At 42.4% G+C, this 17236-nt stretch overlaps 1 protein-coding gene across 3 annotated transcripts in view; it reads right to left on the bottom strand.

Annotated features, from left to right (window-relative positions):
- Positions 1 to 17236, bottom strand: part of STX8 (syntaxin 8) — a 249653-nt gene that overhangs the window by 210968 nt on the left and 21449 nt on the right. The window contains exon 4 of one of the 3 annotated variants that reach the window (XM_082605555.1): positions 16732 to 16842. The exons of the other annotated variants lie outside the window; for them this stretch is intronic. Within the exon in view, the coding sequence (XP_082461681.1) occupies positions 16732 to 16842 (111 nt within the window). The remainder of the gene's footprint in view (positions 1 to 16731; positions 16843 to 17236) is intronic. 3 annotated transcript variants of the gene reach the window in all.

The raw sequence follows: 17236 nt of genomic DNA, 5'->3' as shown, positions 1-17236 counted from the left end.
CTCATTGCGGTGGCTTCTTTTGTGGTGGAACACAGGCTTTCACCTGTAGTTGTGGCTGGTGGGCTCTAAAGCACAGGCTCAGTAGTTGTGGTTCACGGGCTCTAGAGCGCAGGCCCAGTAGTTGTGGTTCACGGGCTCTAGAGCAGAGGCTCAGTAGTTGTGGTTCACGGGCTCCAGAGCAGAGGCTCAGTAATTGTGGCGCACAGGCTTAGCTGCTCTGCAGCATGTGGGATCTTCCTGGACCAGGGCTCGAACCTGTGTCCCCGGCATTGGCAGGCGGATTCTTAACCACTGTGCCACGAGGGAAGTCCCTCTTTCCTTAATAGACAAGAAAATCCTTTTTTTTCTTCAGTTTTTTTACAACTTTCACTTATAAGAAGCACAAGTTGGAAAGTATTACATAGGCTTTATAAAAAATAAATCAACATAACTTACAATACAGTGTGTATAGGTAACTCCTCTTCTTCCTGCTTATTCACTGCCAGGAATTTGCTTCCTTTTTCAATTCCCAAGTGAGTTTTATCATTTAAAAGTAATGCATGAGGACTTCCCTGGTGGTGCAGTTGTTAAGCATCTGCCCGCCAATGCAGGGGACACGGGTTCGAGCCCTGGTCCGGGAAGATCCCACATGCTGCGGAGCAACTAAGCCCGCGAGCCACACTACTGAGCCTGTGCACCGCAACTACTGAAACCCGTGCATCTAGAGCCCGTGCTCTGCAACGAGAAGCCACCGCACCACAAAGAAGAGCAGCCCCCACCCGCCGCAACTAGAGAAAGCCCACACCCAGCAAATGAAGACCCAACGCAGCCAAAAAACAAATAATAAAAGTAATCATGCAGAAGTAGGAAATCTTTTTATTTTCCCCATCAAAAGTCACAACTGTACCAGTAGTTAAGGACTGCAATTCAAAACAAGATACCATTTCTCACCCATCAGATCAGCATAACCCAACCAGTTCTGTAACACCCGCCGACATCTACGGTGTAGGGAAATGGGTTCTCCCATATACCATCAGAGGAAACATACAGCACTATAACTTTTAAGAAACAGACATGGCAGAACCTGTTACATTATGAACACCCATACCTTTTGTCCCAATAAACCCACTTAGGGGAATCTGTCCTATGGAGGTAGAAGCCACATTCTTCATGGATATTTACCACATCATTGTTTGTAATGGCAAAAAACTAAACCACCCAATATTCACCAAATGGGGAGTGGCTGGAAAAGTGACTGCCTATTTCTATTGTGAAATAAATGCAGCTACTGAAGAGAATTTTGTTAAGTATATTTTTGTTGGAGGAATGCCCAAATTTAAATGAAAAACACTAAATTACAGAGTAATATGTAAAATTCTTTTTTTCACAAAATAGGAAAATACATATTCATGTAACTACACTTGTAAATATTTGTACAAGCAATTATAAATGTGGGGAGGTTAACACAGGTTCCATCAGGAGAATGACACTGGAGGGAAGGACGGGGGAGAGGGTATTAACTTTGGGTCATGCCTCAGTGTAGACTGACTTGTTATAATGAGTGTGTATCATGTGGATAATTTGTTTTAAATCCAATAGAAGATGAGTCATTTCCCCATAGGGTGGGAGAACCAGGGAAGGAGAGCTGATAAGGCAGCAAAGACCCACAAAAGTAAAGACCACTTCAGTGAAGACTATCAGAGGCACTGACAAGGGTTCCTCTCTTTCAAAATTAAGAATGGGAAGCAGAAACTAAAACCAAGAAATGCCAAAACCAAACATCTTTTTCCAGGGGGAAAAGAGCCATGGAAGAGAAAGATGTGACAAGAAAAGTCAAGGAAGGAAGATGAAAGAGGGGGAAAGAAACAAGAATAAGCAGCTTGCGGATGGATGGGGCAAAAGTCTACAGAGAGGCCCTGAGGAGGAAGTTTAAACATGACAAATGGGTTTGCGGTGACACACAGGAGGGGGGAAAAGATGAGAGAGAACTGAAAGGTAAGCGATTCCTCCTCCAAAGTTGGACAGTCCAAGCGATCAACCCTTCATCTCCTCACTCTCAAGAGAGGAGAACGCTAACTTTTAAAAATCTAGAAACTGGGAAGGTCTGAGTATGTCTCCCCTTCTATTGACTTACATCTCCATTTTGTGGCCTGTTCAACACATAGCTATGTATGTGTGTGCATACATACATACACACACACGTACGGATGGATACGTATGCGTCTCAGTGTATATATGCATGTATACTTATACATAAGTATACATGGCTATATACGTATACATACACATACATATGTAATATACACACTAAGCATATATATAATGTAAGTATACATTATGTTATACATTGTAAGTATACATGTATATGTAAGTATACTTATAAGTATATATACATATGTATTACATAAGTGTGTATACATGTGTATTTACGAATTTTGAAATTCAAGTAGAACATATAGACAAAGAAACCAAAGCGTAGAGCTCAAAGAATTCACAAAGTGAACACCCACAGTTAATCACTACCCAGGATAAGAAACGGAGCATAAGCAGAACCCCAGGACCTCCCATGCCCTCTTCTGGTCACTACTTCCCCCAAAGGGAACCACTTTCATTATTGATAACACCATATACAAGGTCTGCCTTTATAGGAATGGAATCTATATAGTACGCAAGCTTCTGCCTGGCTTATTTCACTCAGTGTTGTGTTTGCACACGCTTCTGCCTGGCTTATTTCCCTCAGTGTTGTGTTTGTGAGATGCATCCAGTGTGTGGTGTGTGGCTGTAGATCGTTTCCTCTCATTAGGATCACTGTATAAAATACGCCATCATGCATTCATCCACTAGTGTTGGTGTTCAGTGGCTGTTTCCAGGTGGGACTGTTTAGAAGGATACTATAAACATGTACATGTCCCTAGTACAGTTCAGTTTTCAGAGAGTTTAGTACAGTTCAGTTTTCAGAGAGAGTTATCCAGAGTGGTTGTAAAATGATGGTCCCTCCAGCAGGACATGAGAACTCCAGTGGCTCCACATCTTAGTAACTCCTGAAACGTCTGTAATTTTAATTTTAGCCAATCTGGAAGGCGTAATGGTACGACAGCATGGTTTTAGTTTGCAATTTCCTGATGACTGGAGAGGCTGAACACCTTTTCATGTGTTCAGCCACTGGACATCCTCTTTTGTCAAGTACAAAGTCAAGCAGTCTGCCTATTTTTTCCCTAAAGAGTTTTCTTTTTCTTGCTTTATGGGGGCTCTTTATATATTCCAGATATGACTTATGTGTCAGATATATTCACTGCAAATCTAGATTCCCATTCTATGGCTTGGCTTTCACTCTCTCTGTGGTATCTTTTGATACACAGAATTTCTTATTTTAATGAAATCCAACTTACCGTGCGTTTCCTTCACATTCAGTCTTTGTGTTCTGTTTAAGAAACCTTTGCCTATTCCCAAGGTCATAAAGATATCTTCCTATGTTTTCTTAAAGTTTTATTTTACCTTTCACATTTAGGTCTGCAATCGTTCTGGAATTGATTTTCATGGAGGGTTGACTGTAGAGGCTAAGATTTGTTTTTTTTTCCATGTGGACATTCAGCTGACCTAACACTATTTATTGAAAAGATCTTTTCTCCACTGCACTGCAGTGTCACCTGTCATAAATCAAGTGACAACATGTGTATGGAGGGCTGTTTCTGGACTATTTTGATCCACTGGTTTATTGGCCTGTCCTTGAGCCAATACCACACTGCAGCTTTACGGTTAAGTCTTGATAAATGATCACGTGAGTGTTCAAAACTTTTGTTCTTCAAAATTGCCTTGGCTCTTCAAAATTACCATATACACCTTAGAATCAGCTTAAGGGACAAACAAAAAACAAAACTGGCTGGGGAATCTAAACGGGTTTGCTCTGAATCTACAGATCAATTTTAAGAGAACTAACATCTTTCCAGTACTGACTCTTCCTAATCTGTGAACATGCTTATCCCTCTATTAGGTTTTCCTTCCTTTCTCTAAATGCTTTATAGTTTTTAGTATAGAGGTTTCATACTTCTTTTATTTGACTTATTCCTACATATCTCCTGTTTTTAAAATACTATTATAAATAGCATCTTTTAAGTTTGTTTTAATTTGGTATGTCTTTGTTGTCCAGCTTTCAAGACCTTCCCAGGAGAGGAACTACCAGGTTGCTGCTGCGAGCTCATGGACAGACCATGCTTTATCACATCCACACAGTGACAACTGGCCACCTTCACTGACTTGAGCAACAATGTGGGACTGCAACAACTGATATTGACCTAGGTCTCAACATCTCTTGGTTCACTCCCTTGATCAGTCATCCAAATGGATAATCCTTCTTTACCATTAGTATCTATTTGGAAGTCAGGCTGCTAACAGAGCTTCCTTTCCTAGCCCACGGAGAAAAAAAAATCTGGGCTAAATGACCTTCAAGTGATAATCAGTCTCGTTAGTACACATAACTGAAACACTTCAAAAGAGCTACTCTGTCACGTTTGAGACAATTTCAAGATATTTAAGAGTACTATTTAAACATTCTACTTCATAAGCCCTGAGATATACTGCTAGACAAAAAAGATAACGCACAGTAAAGACATTTTACACCGTAATTCCCATTAAAAACTGAAAGGGTGAGAGAAGTGATTGGAGATGTATGTGTAACCTTATACATGTGTATTACCTTTCTAGAAGGATACACAAAACGGTTTGAAGTTGCTGCCTCCAGGGAGGAAAAGGGAACATGCATGCCAGAAGTGGGAGGGCACTCCAGTTTTCATCGATAACCTTTTTGTACAGTTGGGTGTTTACAATGTGATAAACATCTTTAAAAGTAAATTTATGTTTTAAATTTTTTCAAAAGCAAGTATTCTATTCATTCCTATTAACCACTGGAATATCCCAAAGCATCAACATTTTGGCCTGACACTATCAACCAAACTGCCTCTTCCAGAAAAGAAGTCAAAAGAAATACTTGGTCATATGACATATCCAGTTTTTCTCCCCAAGAATACATAGTCACCATACACTTAGCATGCCTAGTATCAGACCAGTAGCTAATACAGAAAAAAAAAAGTGCTAAGGCAACATATATTCCAGATTTTTCAGGTTGGTCCATGTTTCAAACACTCCTTCTTGTCCCTATGTATCAGTCCCTGCATCAAATTAACCTATTTAACCGATGTTTCTCCAGAACATGGAGACAAAGTCAGAAGCTATTACCTCCCAAATGGAATTAAACAATAATTAACATAAAATGCACAAGATCATCTGTCTACAGAAGAAGCCAGTTCTATGAAACTGTATAAATGTGTTGCTATTGAAACTGGGTTCTACCTTGAAAGCACTTCCCCTAAACCTCTTCAGGAATACAGGTAAGAGTAAATAGCCCAGCTTCTTTAAACAGTGAACTAGAGATTTAAGGCAATTATCCAAGTTCCCCTTGAACCTAAATAAAATAACCCAGAAGGCCAGTGAGCTACCACTTCTCTGGGATTTCAAGAACTTACTGAGGTCACAGTAGTGAGGAACCTGGAGTCTCTGGTGTCAGAAGAAACTTCCAGATGAAAAGAGTCACTGTTGCTAAGGGAACACAGAGGAAGGGTGGTACACCAGTCCTACCAACATCTCTATGTCCTTTCTCCCTTGTTATCAGAATTCAATTTTGTTCAAGGCTCCACTGCTTAGGGAACATAAGCCTGTCCTCAGTTTCAGTTCCGGGATGTATCTATCCTGAATAAACCAAGCCAATCATGGCAACTCCATTCCACCATGGCTCTTGGTATAACATAGCATGTGATACAATCCTAGCCCATTTGTTTTGAATCAAAGTCTACTGTGAAGCTTCCAGGAAGTGTTTTTTTTTTTCCCCTCTTAGAAAAATAACTGGAAAATACAAGAGAATCAACAGAAAAACTACTGAAAATAATCAGAATTAGACTGTTTACATATAATAGCATCCAGAGATCCAGTTTTCATATAAACATCAAAAAGCATGACAAAATGAAAAACTGAATTTAAAACTACCACCAAAACTATAAAATATCTCAAAATAAATTAAACCAGAAATGTGTATTTGAAAACATTCTGAAAGGCCTGAAAGACGGCTTGAACAAACAGAAAAAAAACCCCATATTCTTGGGTAGGAAAATTCAACATTATAAAGGATTAAGATTTCATGTAACCCCAATTTTTAAAAAACCAAGTTATTTCTCTTTTTTGGAATTAGATTAGCTGAGTTTTTTTTTTTTTTTTTTTGCGGTACGCAGGCCTCTCACTGTTGTGGCCTCTCCCATTTTGGAGCACAGGCTCCGGACACGCAGTCTCAGCGGCCACGGCTCACGGGCCTAGCCGCTCCACGGCATGTGGCATCTTCCCGGACCGGGACACGAACCCGCGTCCCCTGCATCGGCAGGCGGACTCTCAACCACCGCGCCACCAGGGAAGCCCGAGTTTTTTTTTTTTTTTTTTAATGAAAATTGTTTAAAAAAAGCAGTACAATGACAGAAGACTAGCCCTATCATGTACTAAAACTTATAATAAAGCCAAAAAATTAATGGTATTAGCACAGAGATCAATGAAATGCCTTACAAAGTCCAGAAACAGATCCAAACATATATGGGAATGTATTATATGATAAATCTCATCTCAGAATTTGTGAAAAGATAGATGACTCGGTAAAAAAAATGTAGTCAGTCACAAAAATAGTCAAATAGGAAAAAAGTGCGATTCATACTCTTCGAATTCCAGATGGATCAAATATTTAACAGAGTAAACAAATTTAACAAAAATTTAACATCAGAACTATCTTCACATACTAGATTGAAATAGGATACAAAATTTAATAACACTCTTTGGAGAAGACTGTATGGAAATAGGCACTCACATAAGTTGCTAGCACAAGGCTAAATTGGTTCTATGAAAATTATAAATGCATATATCCTTTGGCCCAGCCATCCTTCTTCTAAGAACTTATCTAGAGCTAGACCTAGACCTTCACACATATGAAATCCCTTACGTATAAGGTTATTCACCACTATATTTTTGTAGTAGAAAAAAACTGTAATATATATATACAAATGTAATAGAGTGGAAACAATACACATATCAATAGGAGACTAGTTAAATTACAGTAGTGCATACAATGAAATATAAGGCTATAAAAAAAACTAATGACAGAGGATTCAATTACAACATCAACCCTCATATTTCAAAAAAAAAAAAAAAAAAAAACCCAAAACTAATGACAAAACCTCATGTGCTGGTTTGGGAAGATCTCCAGGATACTTAGATGACAAAAGAATGCTGTAGAATAATTTGTGTAGTATGCTACCGTTTGTGTAAAAGGTGGAGGGAAATAAGAAAATATTCCTATTTGCTGGCATATATTCAAGAGAACCTTGGAAATATATACCAAAAATTATTAACACTGGTATTTGTTGAGGAGGGGGCACACAGGAGGGAGGCTTTTCACTGAACACTCTTAAGTGCTTTCAAAATGTTTCAGCCATGGGCTTCCCTGGTAGTGCAGTGGTTGAGAATCTGCCTGCTAATGCAGGGGACACGGGTTCAAGCCCTGGTCTGGGAGGATCCCACATGCCGCGGAGCAACTAGGCCCATGAGCTACAACTACTGAGCCTGTGCGTCTGGAGCCTGTGCTCCGCAACAAGAGAGGCCATGACAGTGAGAGGCCCGCGCACCGCGATGAGGAGTGGCCCCGGCTTGCCACAACTAGAGAAAGCCCTCACACAGAAATGAAGACCCAATACAGCAAAAATAAATTAATTAATAAACTTCTGCCCCCAACATCTTCCTCCCCCCAAAAAAATAGAAAATTTCGAAAAAAAAGTCTCAGCCACGTGAATACATTACTTATGCAAGACATACCCTCCTTCCTCTCCTACTGAGGTTTGGAGTGTGGCTGGGAACTTTCTACAGGTATTCTCGACCAAGAGGAGTCGGTCTGAAGACGAAGGCAAAACAAAGACATGGCCAGAACCTGGATCGTCACCGACTGTAGAATTAAACATCCCTCTCAATTCTCTAACTTGGAATTTATTATACGGAGGTATTTTTCCTTATGTAAGTGGTTTTGCATAGGGTTATCTGTTCCCTGCAGCTGAGGGCATCGTGACTGTAATACTAATGCGTGAGCTAAACCAGGCACCCCCTTGGTGAGGGTAAGAACAATAAACACCGTCTTTTCCAGACCTTTTTTTTTTTTTAGTGCTTTCCTTGGTCCTTCTCCTCCTCTGACTGCTACAGACACAACCTCCCTTTCTAGTCTGCACAGTATATACCCATTTGCACCGAATTTCTGTCTTGTGTTTATGTTTCCCCTGCCTGACTGAACTCTTTCAGAATGAGCATTATAAAAGGTGAACAAACCCCACCAGGGTCGCCTCTCAGCCCACCTCATATGCCTCTATTAACTTCTGATTCTAATCTCCGCTAATTAAGAAAGTAGGCAGTCTATGTACCAAAGTTACTTATCTTTCCATCAAACCACCCCCAAATAATCAGTGATGCAGACAAAAAGCGACAGGTTGCCCCAAGTACCATTTCATGCTCCTCTTTGTAAGCGTAGTCAAAGACTACATTTCCCAGCCTCCCCCGCAGGCAGGCTGGAGCCACGTGATTGGTTACAGCCAACGGGCTGCTACATATGCAACTTCCAGGCGACGGCATATGAGGGGGTGAGACCTCCATACCCTTTCTCTTCTCCTCTCACAGTGAGCATGGAGGTCTCGTGTCAAAGACAGCACAGCCACATGGTGGGAAACCCTGAATCACCCTTTGAAGGGAGCTGTCCCAGAGAACCACCAGACTTTATATGAGGCAGGCAAAAAATGCTTTCATCTGGTATTCCCGAGGGTCCCAGGTTTGTTTACAGAGCCCAGCCTATCACATCCCGACTCAGTCTACCTTTCAATCAACAAATCTGCTGAGTGCCTGCTATATACCAAACTGCCACTAGGTATTTATAAAAGATACTGGAAAAACAAAAGATTTTCATTCAGTGAGCAAACAGTTATTAACCATTGTGTTAGGTTTTGGTTCCCGTCCTCAAGGTATTTAAAATTTAGATGGAGAAACAAAATATACGCTTGCAAAAAAAAAAAAAAAAAAGTATTAAAACCACATGGCTTCCCTAACTAAATCAGCTCCCACTAATATTCCCTCAAAGCACAATATATTTTTCTGAACTGATTTTACTTATTTGTATGAATCTTTAATTCATGTCTTTCTTGTTGAACTGTAAAGAGCTCAAATGCAAAAACTAGATTTGTTTTGTTTAGAGTTTTTTGCCACCACTAATAACAGGCACTCAAAAGAAAAGCTTCCATTTACCATTTTTTATTCCTTAACTAGTTTTCATTAAATTATCAGAAAAATTTAATATTCTTGACTGCACTTAATACCACCTTAGTTCAGTTATCCTTGGGGTCACTGAAAGAGAGAGAGAAGCACATCTTTACTGATTTCAGCATATCCTTTACATGCCACATGACCCAGAAAGTTAGTGTATTTCTGGGGCATAAATAAAAAGGATAAATTATTATGGCTTATCCGTTGTCTCACAGCTAATGATGCAGGGGTATATTCCTCAGAGATTTCCTACTTCTGGAAGAGTCGGTTCGTCATGTGTTCATAACTTCAAGCAACAAAGTATAAACGAATAATTTTTTAGGAAATCTCAGTACTATCAGATGGAAATCATCCTTATAAATCAAGTTTTAAATTGAAATAAAACATTCAAGGATCTAAAATGGTAGAGGAGCAATACTTTTAATGGAATATTCAATGTAAATTTCTTTTGCCTCCCTTGGCTGCCAATACAGTGAAATGAAATATAAATTGGAATTAGACATATATATATATTTTAGCAGCTCCAAGGAAAAGTAAATATCTGAAATTAAATGTAAAGCTCACTCTAAAAAAATGTGAACATTTCATTATCTTCTATTCTTTTGAAGTTAGCAGTTGGTCTGCTTGTTAATAGAGCATTCCTGACACATTACCATCTCAACCTCTAAATAACTTCCGATTTCCTATAATCCTCAATATACTTGGTGGTGTGAAGATTAAAGCTCACCCAATTAGCCACCCACTACAGCCGAGTTAATCACATAATCTCTGAGATGGTCACAGAGCACTGAAGTATGCAATGATTTTTTCTCTCTTTACAAAGATTTAACTAATTGTGAGAATTGGCAATGCTCTCAAATATAAAGGGCAGCAGTGTTTTCAATCAGAAGCTGTGTCACTGCTTTATATTAGGGCTTATCTTCTTCCAAGAGACATTGTTACACAGAGACTTCTTTAACACATTTCCAAATGCCCTCAATTAGTCAACCATTGCTTACTGAGACCAAGTCTCACATCAAGGCTTACTGCTTTAGAATAAGGATCAGTAATCCGTAAGGTAAAACTCAGGTTCCGTCACATGACAGCTACGCATTCAATTATGGGATTTCTACACTCGTGCCTGTTTAAAGGAAATGCTAATCCAAACTGAAGTTTGACAATACTCTCCTCTCCTTAACAAGTCCACATATGACGAGGAAGAGGAAAGAGGAGGAAAGTTTTGGGGGGCAGGGGGTGGCAGAAGGACTCCCGAGAATGAGGGATGGGGAAGAGAGAGAAAGCAAAGACTTGGGGTGAGAAGAGGAGGAGGACACAGAGGAAACCAGAGAAGAGGGAAGAGCTCAGGAGGACAGAGAGGGTCGACAGTTTTCAGGGAGTCCTGGTTAGGTCAACCGATCTTGCGTTGTTACCGCCAGTTATTATGGGGCTTCAAACTACCGATTAGCAGATCACCCCCAGTTCTCCAACAGCATGTGTGGTGATGGTCTAGCAAGAATGACAAGATGTGCCAGAGAGAGCAGGTCTGTAACATTTTCAAGTTCTGATAAGGCTTCCTGACCAATGTGTTTCTGTAGGTTGTGACCTAAAAGCAAGACATGAGCCACCCCCCATCCCCTGCCTCCCCCAGTGACAAAGCAACCCACAATGATATCAAGGATGACAGAAGCCATCAAAAATATTGGAGGAATCCAGAGATTAGGGAAGCAAACAAAAACGATGGAGGAGCCCAGAACTAGGAATCTGCAGGACTGAAGAAATCTTTGTGAGTCACTGGAGACCGTAAGAGCAACCGACGGGCAGGGGAGGGAATGAGGTTTCTCCAGGGACAGAGCTGTAAGGTCCCCGACAAGGTCTCAGAAATGACCGGGCAGCCTGACAGTCAGGAGGTGGGAGGGCAAGGTCGAACTGGGAACCCAAATCCAATTCATGTCTACAACTGAATTCAGATCCTCAGAAGGCTAGGTCCAAGCAAGAGTTATTTGGGTCTGGGAGGTTGGGGAAGGAAGGAGAGGCCTCAAAGGTGGGGATTCGGGGTTTTTAAAAAAAAGGCAAAAATAACACTGACATGGGCAGGTGGGTGAAATCAAAGACTGGAAACTCTGACCTCAAATCTAAGACAGTCTACTTCTAGCAATTTCCTTGACTTTAACCTGTGTTCGTGCACACACTCATCCATACACGTACTGCCTGCCTCTATCAACTCTGCACTGCTGCCAGCCTCCCTGATGAGCTGGCGTTGGGCGGTGCTATCTGGGTGTTCATTTCACAGCCCTTGAGTACATTTCCCAGGGCTTCCTCTACATAAGAATTTGAGAATGGTTTTACCTTGTATGCATTTCCTTACTGATTAGATTCTCCTAGAATGTGTGTAGGACTTACACTTTTTTGGACAGTTATGGGCTGAACTGTGTCCATCCCTCCCAACACCCCCACCCCCAGGCAAAACTCATCCGTTGAAGTCTTAACCCCCAGTAATCCAGAATGGAACAATATTTGGAGATAAGTTCTTTAAAGAGGCAGCTAAAGTGAGGTCACGAGGGTGGGCCCTAATGCAGTAAGAAAAGGAAATTTGGACACGGACACACAGCAGACACACACGCGGGTATGACAGGGAAGACAGAGGGGAAAACGGCCATCTACAAGCCGAGGAGAGAGGCCTGGAACAGATCCTGCTATCATGGCCTTCAGAAGGAACCAACTCTGAAGGTGACACCTTAACCTTGGACTTCCAGCCACCAGAACTGTAAGAAAATACATTTCTGTTGTTTGAGCCACCCGGTCTGTGGTACTTCATTACAGTAGCCCTAGCAAACTAATACAGACAGGTATACACAGACATGGGTCCAGCGGGTCTAAAGCAATCCTAGCCCAACTAGGATTCACCAATAATTCACCCTCCAGGCCACCTACCATTCTCTTTCCTCTTTCTACCTCAGTGACTTACAGACTTTCTTTACAGTGAGCAATATCTAATTGCCACACTGGTTTCTCATTCTTGGGCACATTCCATGGTGCCTGGAATGGACCATCATGGTCTGTTCTATCCATTTTACCTCATCAAGACAATCCTCAGAAGTCATGTCTCCTCTACAGGGCTCACACTTTTAAACTCTTCTGGAAGCTTACTTTGAATTACTCTAGATTTCTGTGTCTGAATAAAACATATGGTTCCCTCAAAGTTTCATCTTGAGAGCGTGGAAACCAGCCTGGCCGGTTACCTTCCTTATGTCAAACCCTGAGGAATTAGTTACCCCTGCTTCAGTTTCCCCTCAGGCTGGTCTTTCTGTCCCTGGCCAGCCCAACCATTCACCAATAAGCAACACCTGCAGGCCTACCAGGTGGATCAGCCTTAAATTAAACAGGAGGAGCAGAGGGCGTCCTGGTGATAGGACTTCAGAGGCCTTGGTGGGCCTCCATCCAAAACACATCTGCTACTGACCTGCTAAATTCCCTAAAATCTTCCTGCTGCTTCATTTACTTTGGGCTCAAGGAGGCTTCAGCTAAAATACGTCCAGGAAGGTAAGTCACTGCCAGCATGGATTCCACTGCTAGAATGGATGTGCGACTGTTTACCATCAAGACCACAGCCAGCAAGCCAGCCACTGAGGAAAGGGACACAGAAGGAGCCGTGGGAGGTGAGAATGGGAGGGAGGAGAACAGGTGCGGAACATGAAATGGGACTGGTCAGGGAGGCCAGGTCCCCCTCAAGCACTCAGGGCTGGGACAGGAGGGACACGGGGTCTCCGTGAAACAGAGGAAGCGACAGGAGCTCGCTCCCCGCCAGAGTAACATTGTGTAGTTAGTTGTAAAGGCTTTAGAGTTCACAAAGCCCTTCACATTCCAATCACCTCACCTGGTCCAAACAATGAAAAAGAGGCAGAACACACACCCTCATTTTCAAGTCAATGATTCTGAAGCCCAGATGACTGACTAGGAAGCAACAGAGCCGAATCCTTCTAATTCCTGGTCCAGCTCTTTTTATGGTGCAACGGTTAAGAGTTCCCAGCTGAAGACACACAGATCTAGAGGAAATCCAAACTCTGAGACTGATGAGTCTTAGAATCATGTGCAAGTTACCTGACCCCCTCCAAGCCTCAGCTTCTCTCCTGTGAAGTGGGATGTTATAAAAATCTGAGCGCAGGCACATACAGCTTAGCATAGTGCCCGGCACACAGAAAACACACAGATGGAAGCCGTTAGCGCTCATCTCTCGGACCTCGTGAGAGGAAAGCAGTGGTTCTCACCCTGCCACCCACCCCCGAGGAGCTCCCCGCCGTGTTACTGCTACCCAGGCCGCCCGCCAGACTACTCGTTCAGACTCTGAAAGTTTATGGTCTAGACGCTTGTATTTTTCTTTCTTTTTTTTTTTTTTTTTTTTTTAAGACTCGTGGGTGATTCTGATGCTGAGTGCCACAATTAAGAACAAGCGATATACAGCAATATTTCAAGCTGGAAGGGGCATTCAAAACACCTGAGGATCCTGTTCAAATGCAGATTCGATTCAGTAGGGCAGGGGCGGGGTCTGAGACTACATTTCTAAACACAAACCCAGGTGATGCTGAACCTGAACAGGTCCTGCTTTAAATAGCAAACAGATTATCACAGGAGAGAAGAGGAGTGACCAAAAAGAGATGGGGGTGACAAACAATAGGAGTAACTTTGACATACTGAGATCTAGAGAAGTCATTCTGGCTTATACACGAGTGAACTTGAATTTTACGCTACCTAAAACAGCCTGTTTGTGGCCTATCAAACATACATTGTACACCTGTTTTAATTACTAAAGAAAAGGGCACACTGACCAGAAGTAAAGACCGTCCATGTTAAAAATAAAGATTAAAGGCCCCTCTTTCTGGGACGCCAACGTTAATCCTCCTTTGATAAGATTCCCTTCCCAGGTGCCAAGTCCATCCTGCCGTACGTATACATCCTGGTCTGTTTTTTTGAAACCTTGAAGAAATGTATCCCTGACTCGTTTAATGTACTTTGTTCTAACAAGATATAAAACTGTGCTAAAAACCCTGCTTCTCTGGAGCTATTTCTCAGAGTGATCTGGGAAGCCGGTTTCCAGGCTAGTCCTCAGTTTGGCTCCAATAAGACTCTTCTTACTATTATTTTTCGTCGACCCAAGTGAGGGGGGACCAAAAATCAACCACACTCCCCAGGAAGACCTAAGGCCCAGACTCGGCAGCGACCACTGCGCAGGCCGCACCTCGCCCGCTGGTAACTCGCTCCTCTTCCTCTACAGCCATAGTCAGGACAAACTCGATAGGGCTGAGATTGAGAAATTCGGTAAGTCGAAATTAAAGAAAACAAAAACGAAAGAGAAAAATCCACTGCCTTCAAAAGAAACGACTGAACAGGAGAAGCAAGCAGGTGAGCCCTAAGGAGGCGTGCGCTGCCAATATACACTGTACATTCCACAAGCACTACCTTCTTATTTTACTTCTTTTAGCTGTTTAACTTTGTAAGATGCAAAGAGGCTGGATCAAGTTTAAGTGACTGTACTGCCCCTTTTCACATCAAAGGATGGAAAACTACTGACAACGAAGGCCGCGCCCGCCTCTCCCATCCACCTGTCTGGTTGGCAGGAAAGGAAAAGAACTTGCATGTTGGTGAAGGAGGAGGCTGGGATGACAGTGAAATCTAGAATAAAGAGTAAGCTGGTCCAAGGTGTCCTGCGGGCTGTAAAATGCAGTTTAATTAGAGTGCCATTTTTTGTTGTTGTTCAAATGATTTTAATTATTGGAATGCACATTTTCTAATATGCAAGTTTTAAAACCTGGGGGAAAAAAGACCTAAGGCCCAAGTGGGCCCCTCAATATCATTAAACGACAATGAAGAGAAGCAGAGCCTGACACACAGGAGGCTCTCCCCCCACAGTCACCATCACTAGTCGTCAGAACGGCCACCTCCACGACAGAGGAGGATGTCCGGGTCTTCTCCTCCTCCAACCATCACCTCTACTTGGCCCCTCCTCCCCTACGAAATTTGCTTCTCCCGCCCCACGATACCTTTACTACATTTCTGGACTTCAATGTGAAGACCCACCCTGACAGAGGGTACTCTCTCCTCCCCTTGGATCCCCTTGCTCACCGGTTCTTTTTCACCAGCCCTGAATCACCACCTTCACCCTCCCACTTCACTCCTGCATCCGCCCGAGCAGTGTCTAGCACCACAATAAATCAGCTAGCTCACCGGAGTCTTCCGCGTCCGCTTACAAACCCTGCCCAGGACACAGCCCCTCCTTCCCTAACTCCTGGCTTTTATTTCTCCAAACGAACAGCTCCAAGGTTTACATCTAGCTTCCCGAATTTCAGCGTTTCTTTCTACAAACCTTAGATTCCACGCTCCCGACAGGCAGCCGCTGCATCCTCTTCGGCTTACCCTTGGGCAGTGGCTTTTCAAGCCTGGCTGCAGATCAGAATCACCTGGGGCCCCTCTATGACCACGCCCTCCACGCCCCTGGATTTAATTGTCTGAGGCTGAGCCTCGTTAAAAAACAAAAACACCACCCTTATCCTCATCTCATCTGTGATGGTTCCCACAATGGCCTTAAGAGAGTTCTAGAAGCCAGGGGGAGGCCAGTTCTAAAGATGTCACAATTTATACTTCATTAACTTCAGCTGGGTAGGCCGGACCGCTTCTCTGGGTTCTTCCAGCAGAGCCGGGTACAGAGCAGCTGACAACTCTGTAGAGTGTGAATTACTCTCCAGCAAAGAACAGAGAGAAGAATCCAATGGCCCCACGCCTCTAATTCTATGAGCCATGGACTACAACCTTTAGGACACATTTTAATAACAAGTCAGTTTAAAAAACCATTTTCAGGGACTTCCCTGGAGGCCCAGTGGTTAGGACTTCGCCTTCCAAAGCAGGAGGAGCCAGTTCGTTCGATCCCTAGTCGGGGAGCTAAGATCCCACATGTCCCGTGGCCAAAAAACCAAAACATAAAACAGAAGCAAAATTGTAACAAATTCAATAAAGACTTTAAAAATGGTCCACATCAAAAAAATCTTTAAAAAATCATTTTCCAACACAGATAAGAACATGACTTCCAGAGTTTAAAAGGCAGCTAACATAGCAGAAAACTCAACCTCAAGAATGAAAAGACATTTTCTGACTTTGTATTATACCTAAATAGCCTTCCTCCAAGATGGGATTCAGCTGAACATATCTGGTTTACTAAATCTAGAAATTTAATGAAAACTACATTGCATAGAAAATGACAGTCAAACACTATAAATGAACAGACTATATTTTACTAGTTAAAGAATTTTTTAAAAAAGAAAGAAATTAAGCCATTCAGGACATAGCTGTAATCTCTGCAAATAAATTTCACCCACCACACAAACCCTGTAAAGGAAAACATCGTACCTGATGAGATCTGGTTCTGCACCCTCGTTCTTAAAGGATGTCAGAAGTAGTCTCTCTCGAGTTACAAGATCATCCAAAAGGTTTTGTCTTCGGTCTCCTTCGAGCTGCGTTCTGCAGGCATCTCGTTAAGGTCCAAGAGCAGGTGAATTACCTCATTTGACCTATTACGTTATTAAGTGAGCTCTCCAAGTCAGAAAGGACTGTTAAAGACTCTGATCAATCCTACCCAGAAGAGGCCTGAACCGACCTTCTCTTCCTGCTCTAACCTCAGACTTCACTGATACTTCCAGTAAAGGACCTAGACAGAACCATCACAGAGGGACTTACAAACACTGACACATCCGCCACATGAGATCCTTCACTGAGAAATACAGTTGGTCAACACGATTTTCCTCCCAGCGGCCACCCCTGAAATGTCCTTCCTCTCAACAGGGCAATGTGACTCAGGAAGGCATCAGGCTTTGAGTTTTAGGTCACAGTGGTCAAAGGTTTTTCCTAGACACTA

This window comes from Mesoplodon mirus, assembly GCF_964341445.2.
Source record: "Mesoplodon mirus genome assembly, chromosome: 18".
NCBI lineage: Eukaryota > Metazoa > Chordata > Mammalia > Artiodactyla > Ziphiidae > Mesoplodon > Mesoplodon mirus.
The sequence above is the reverse complement of the archived record's forward strand: the minus strand, read 5'-3'. Positions and strand labels throughout refer to the sequence as shown.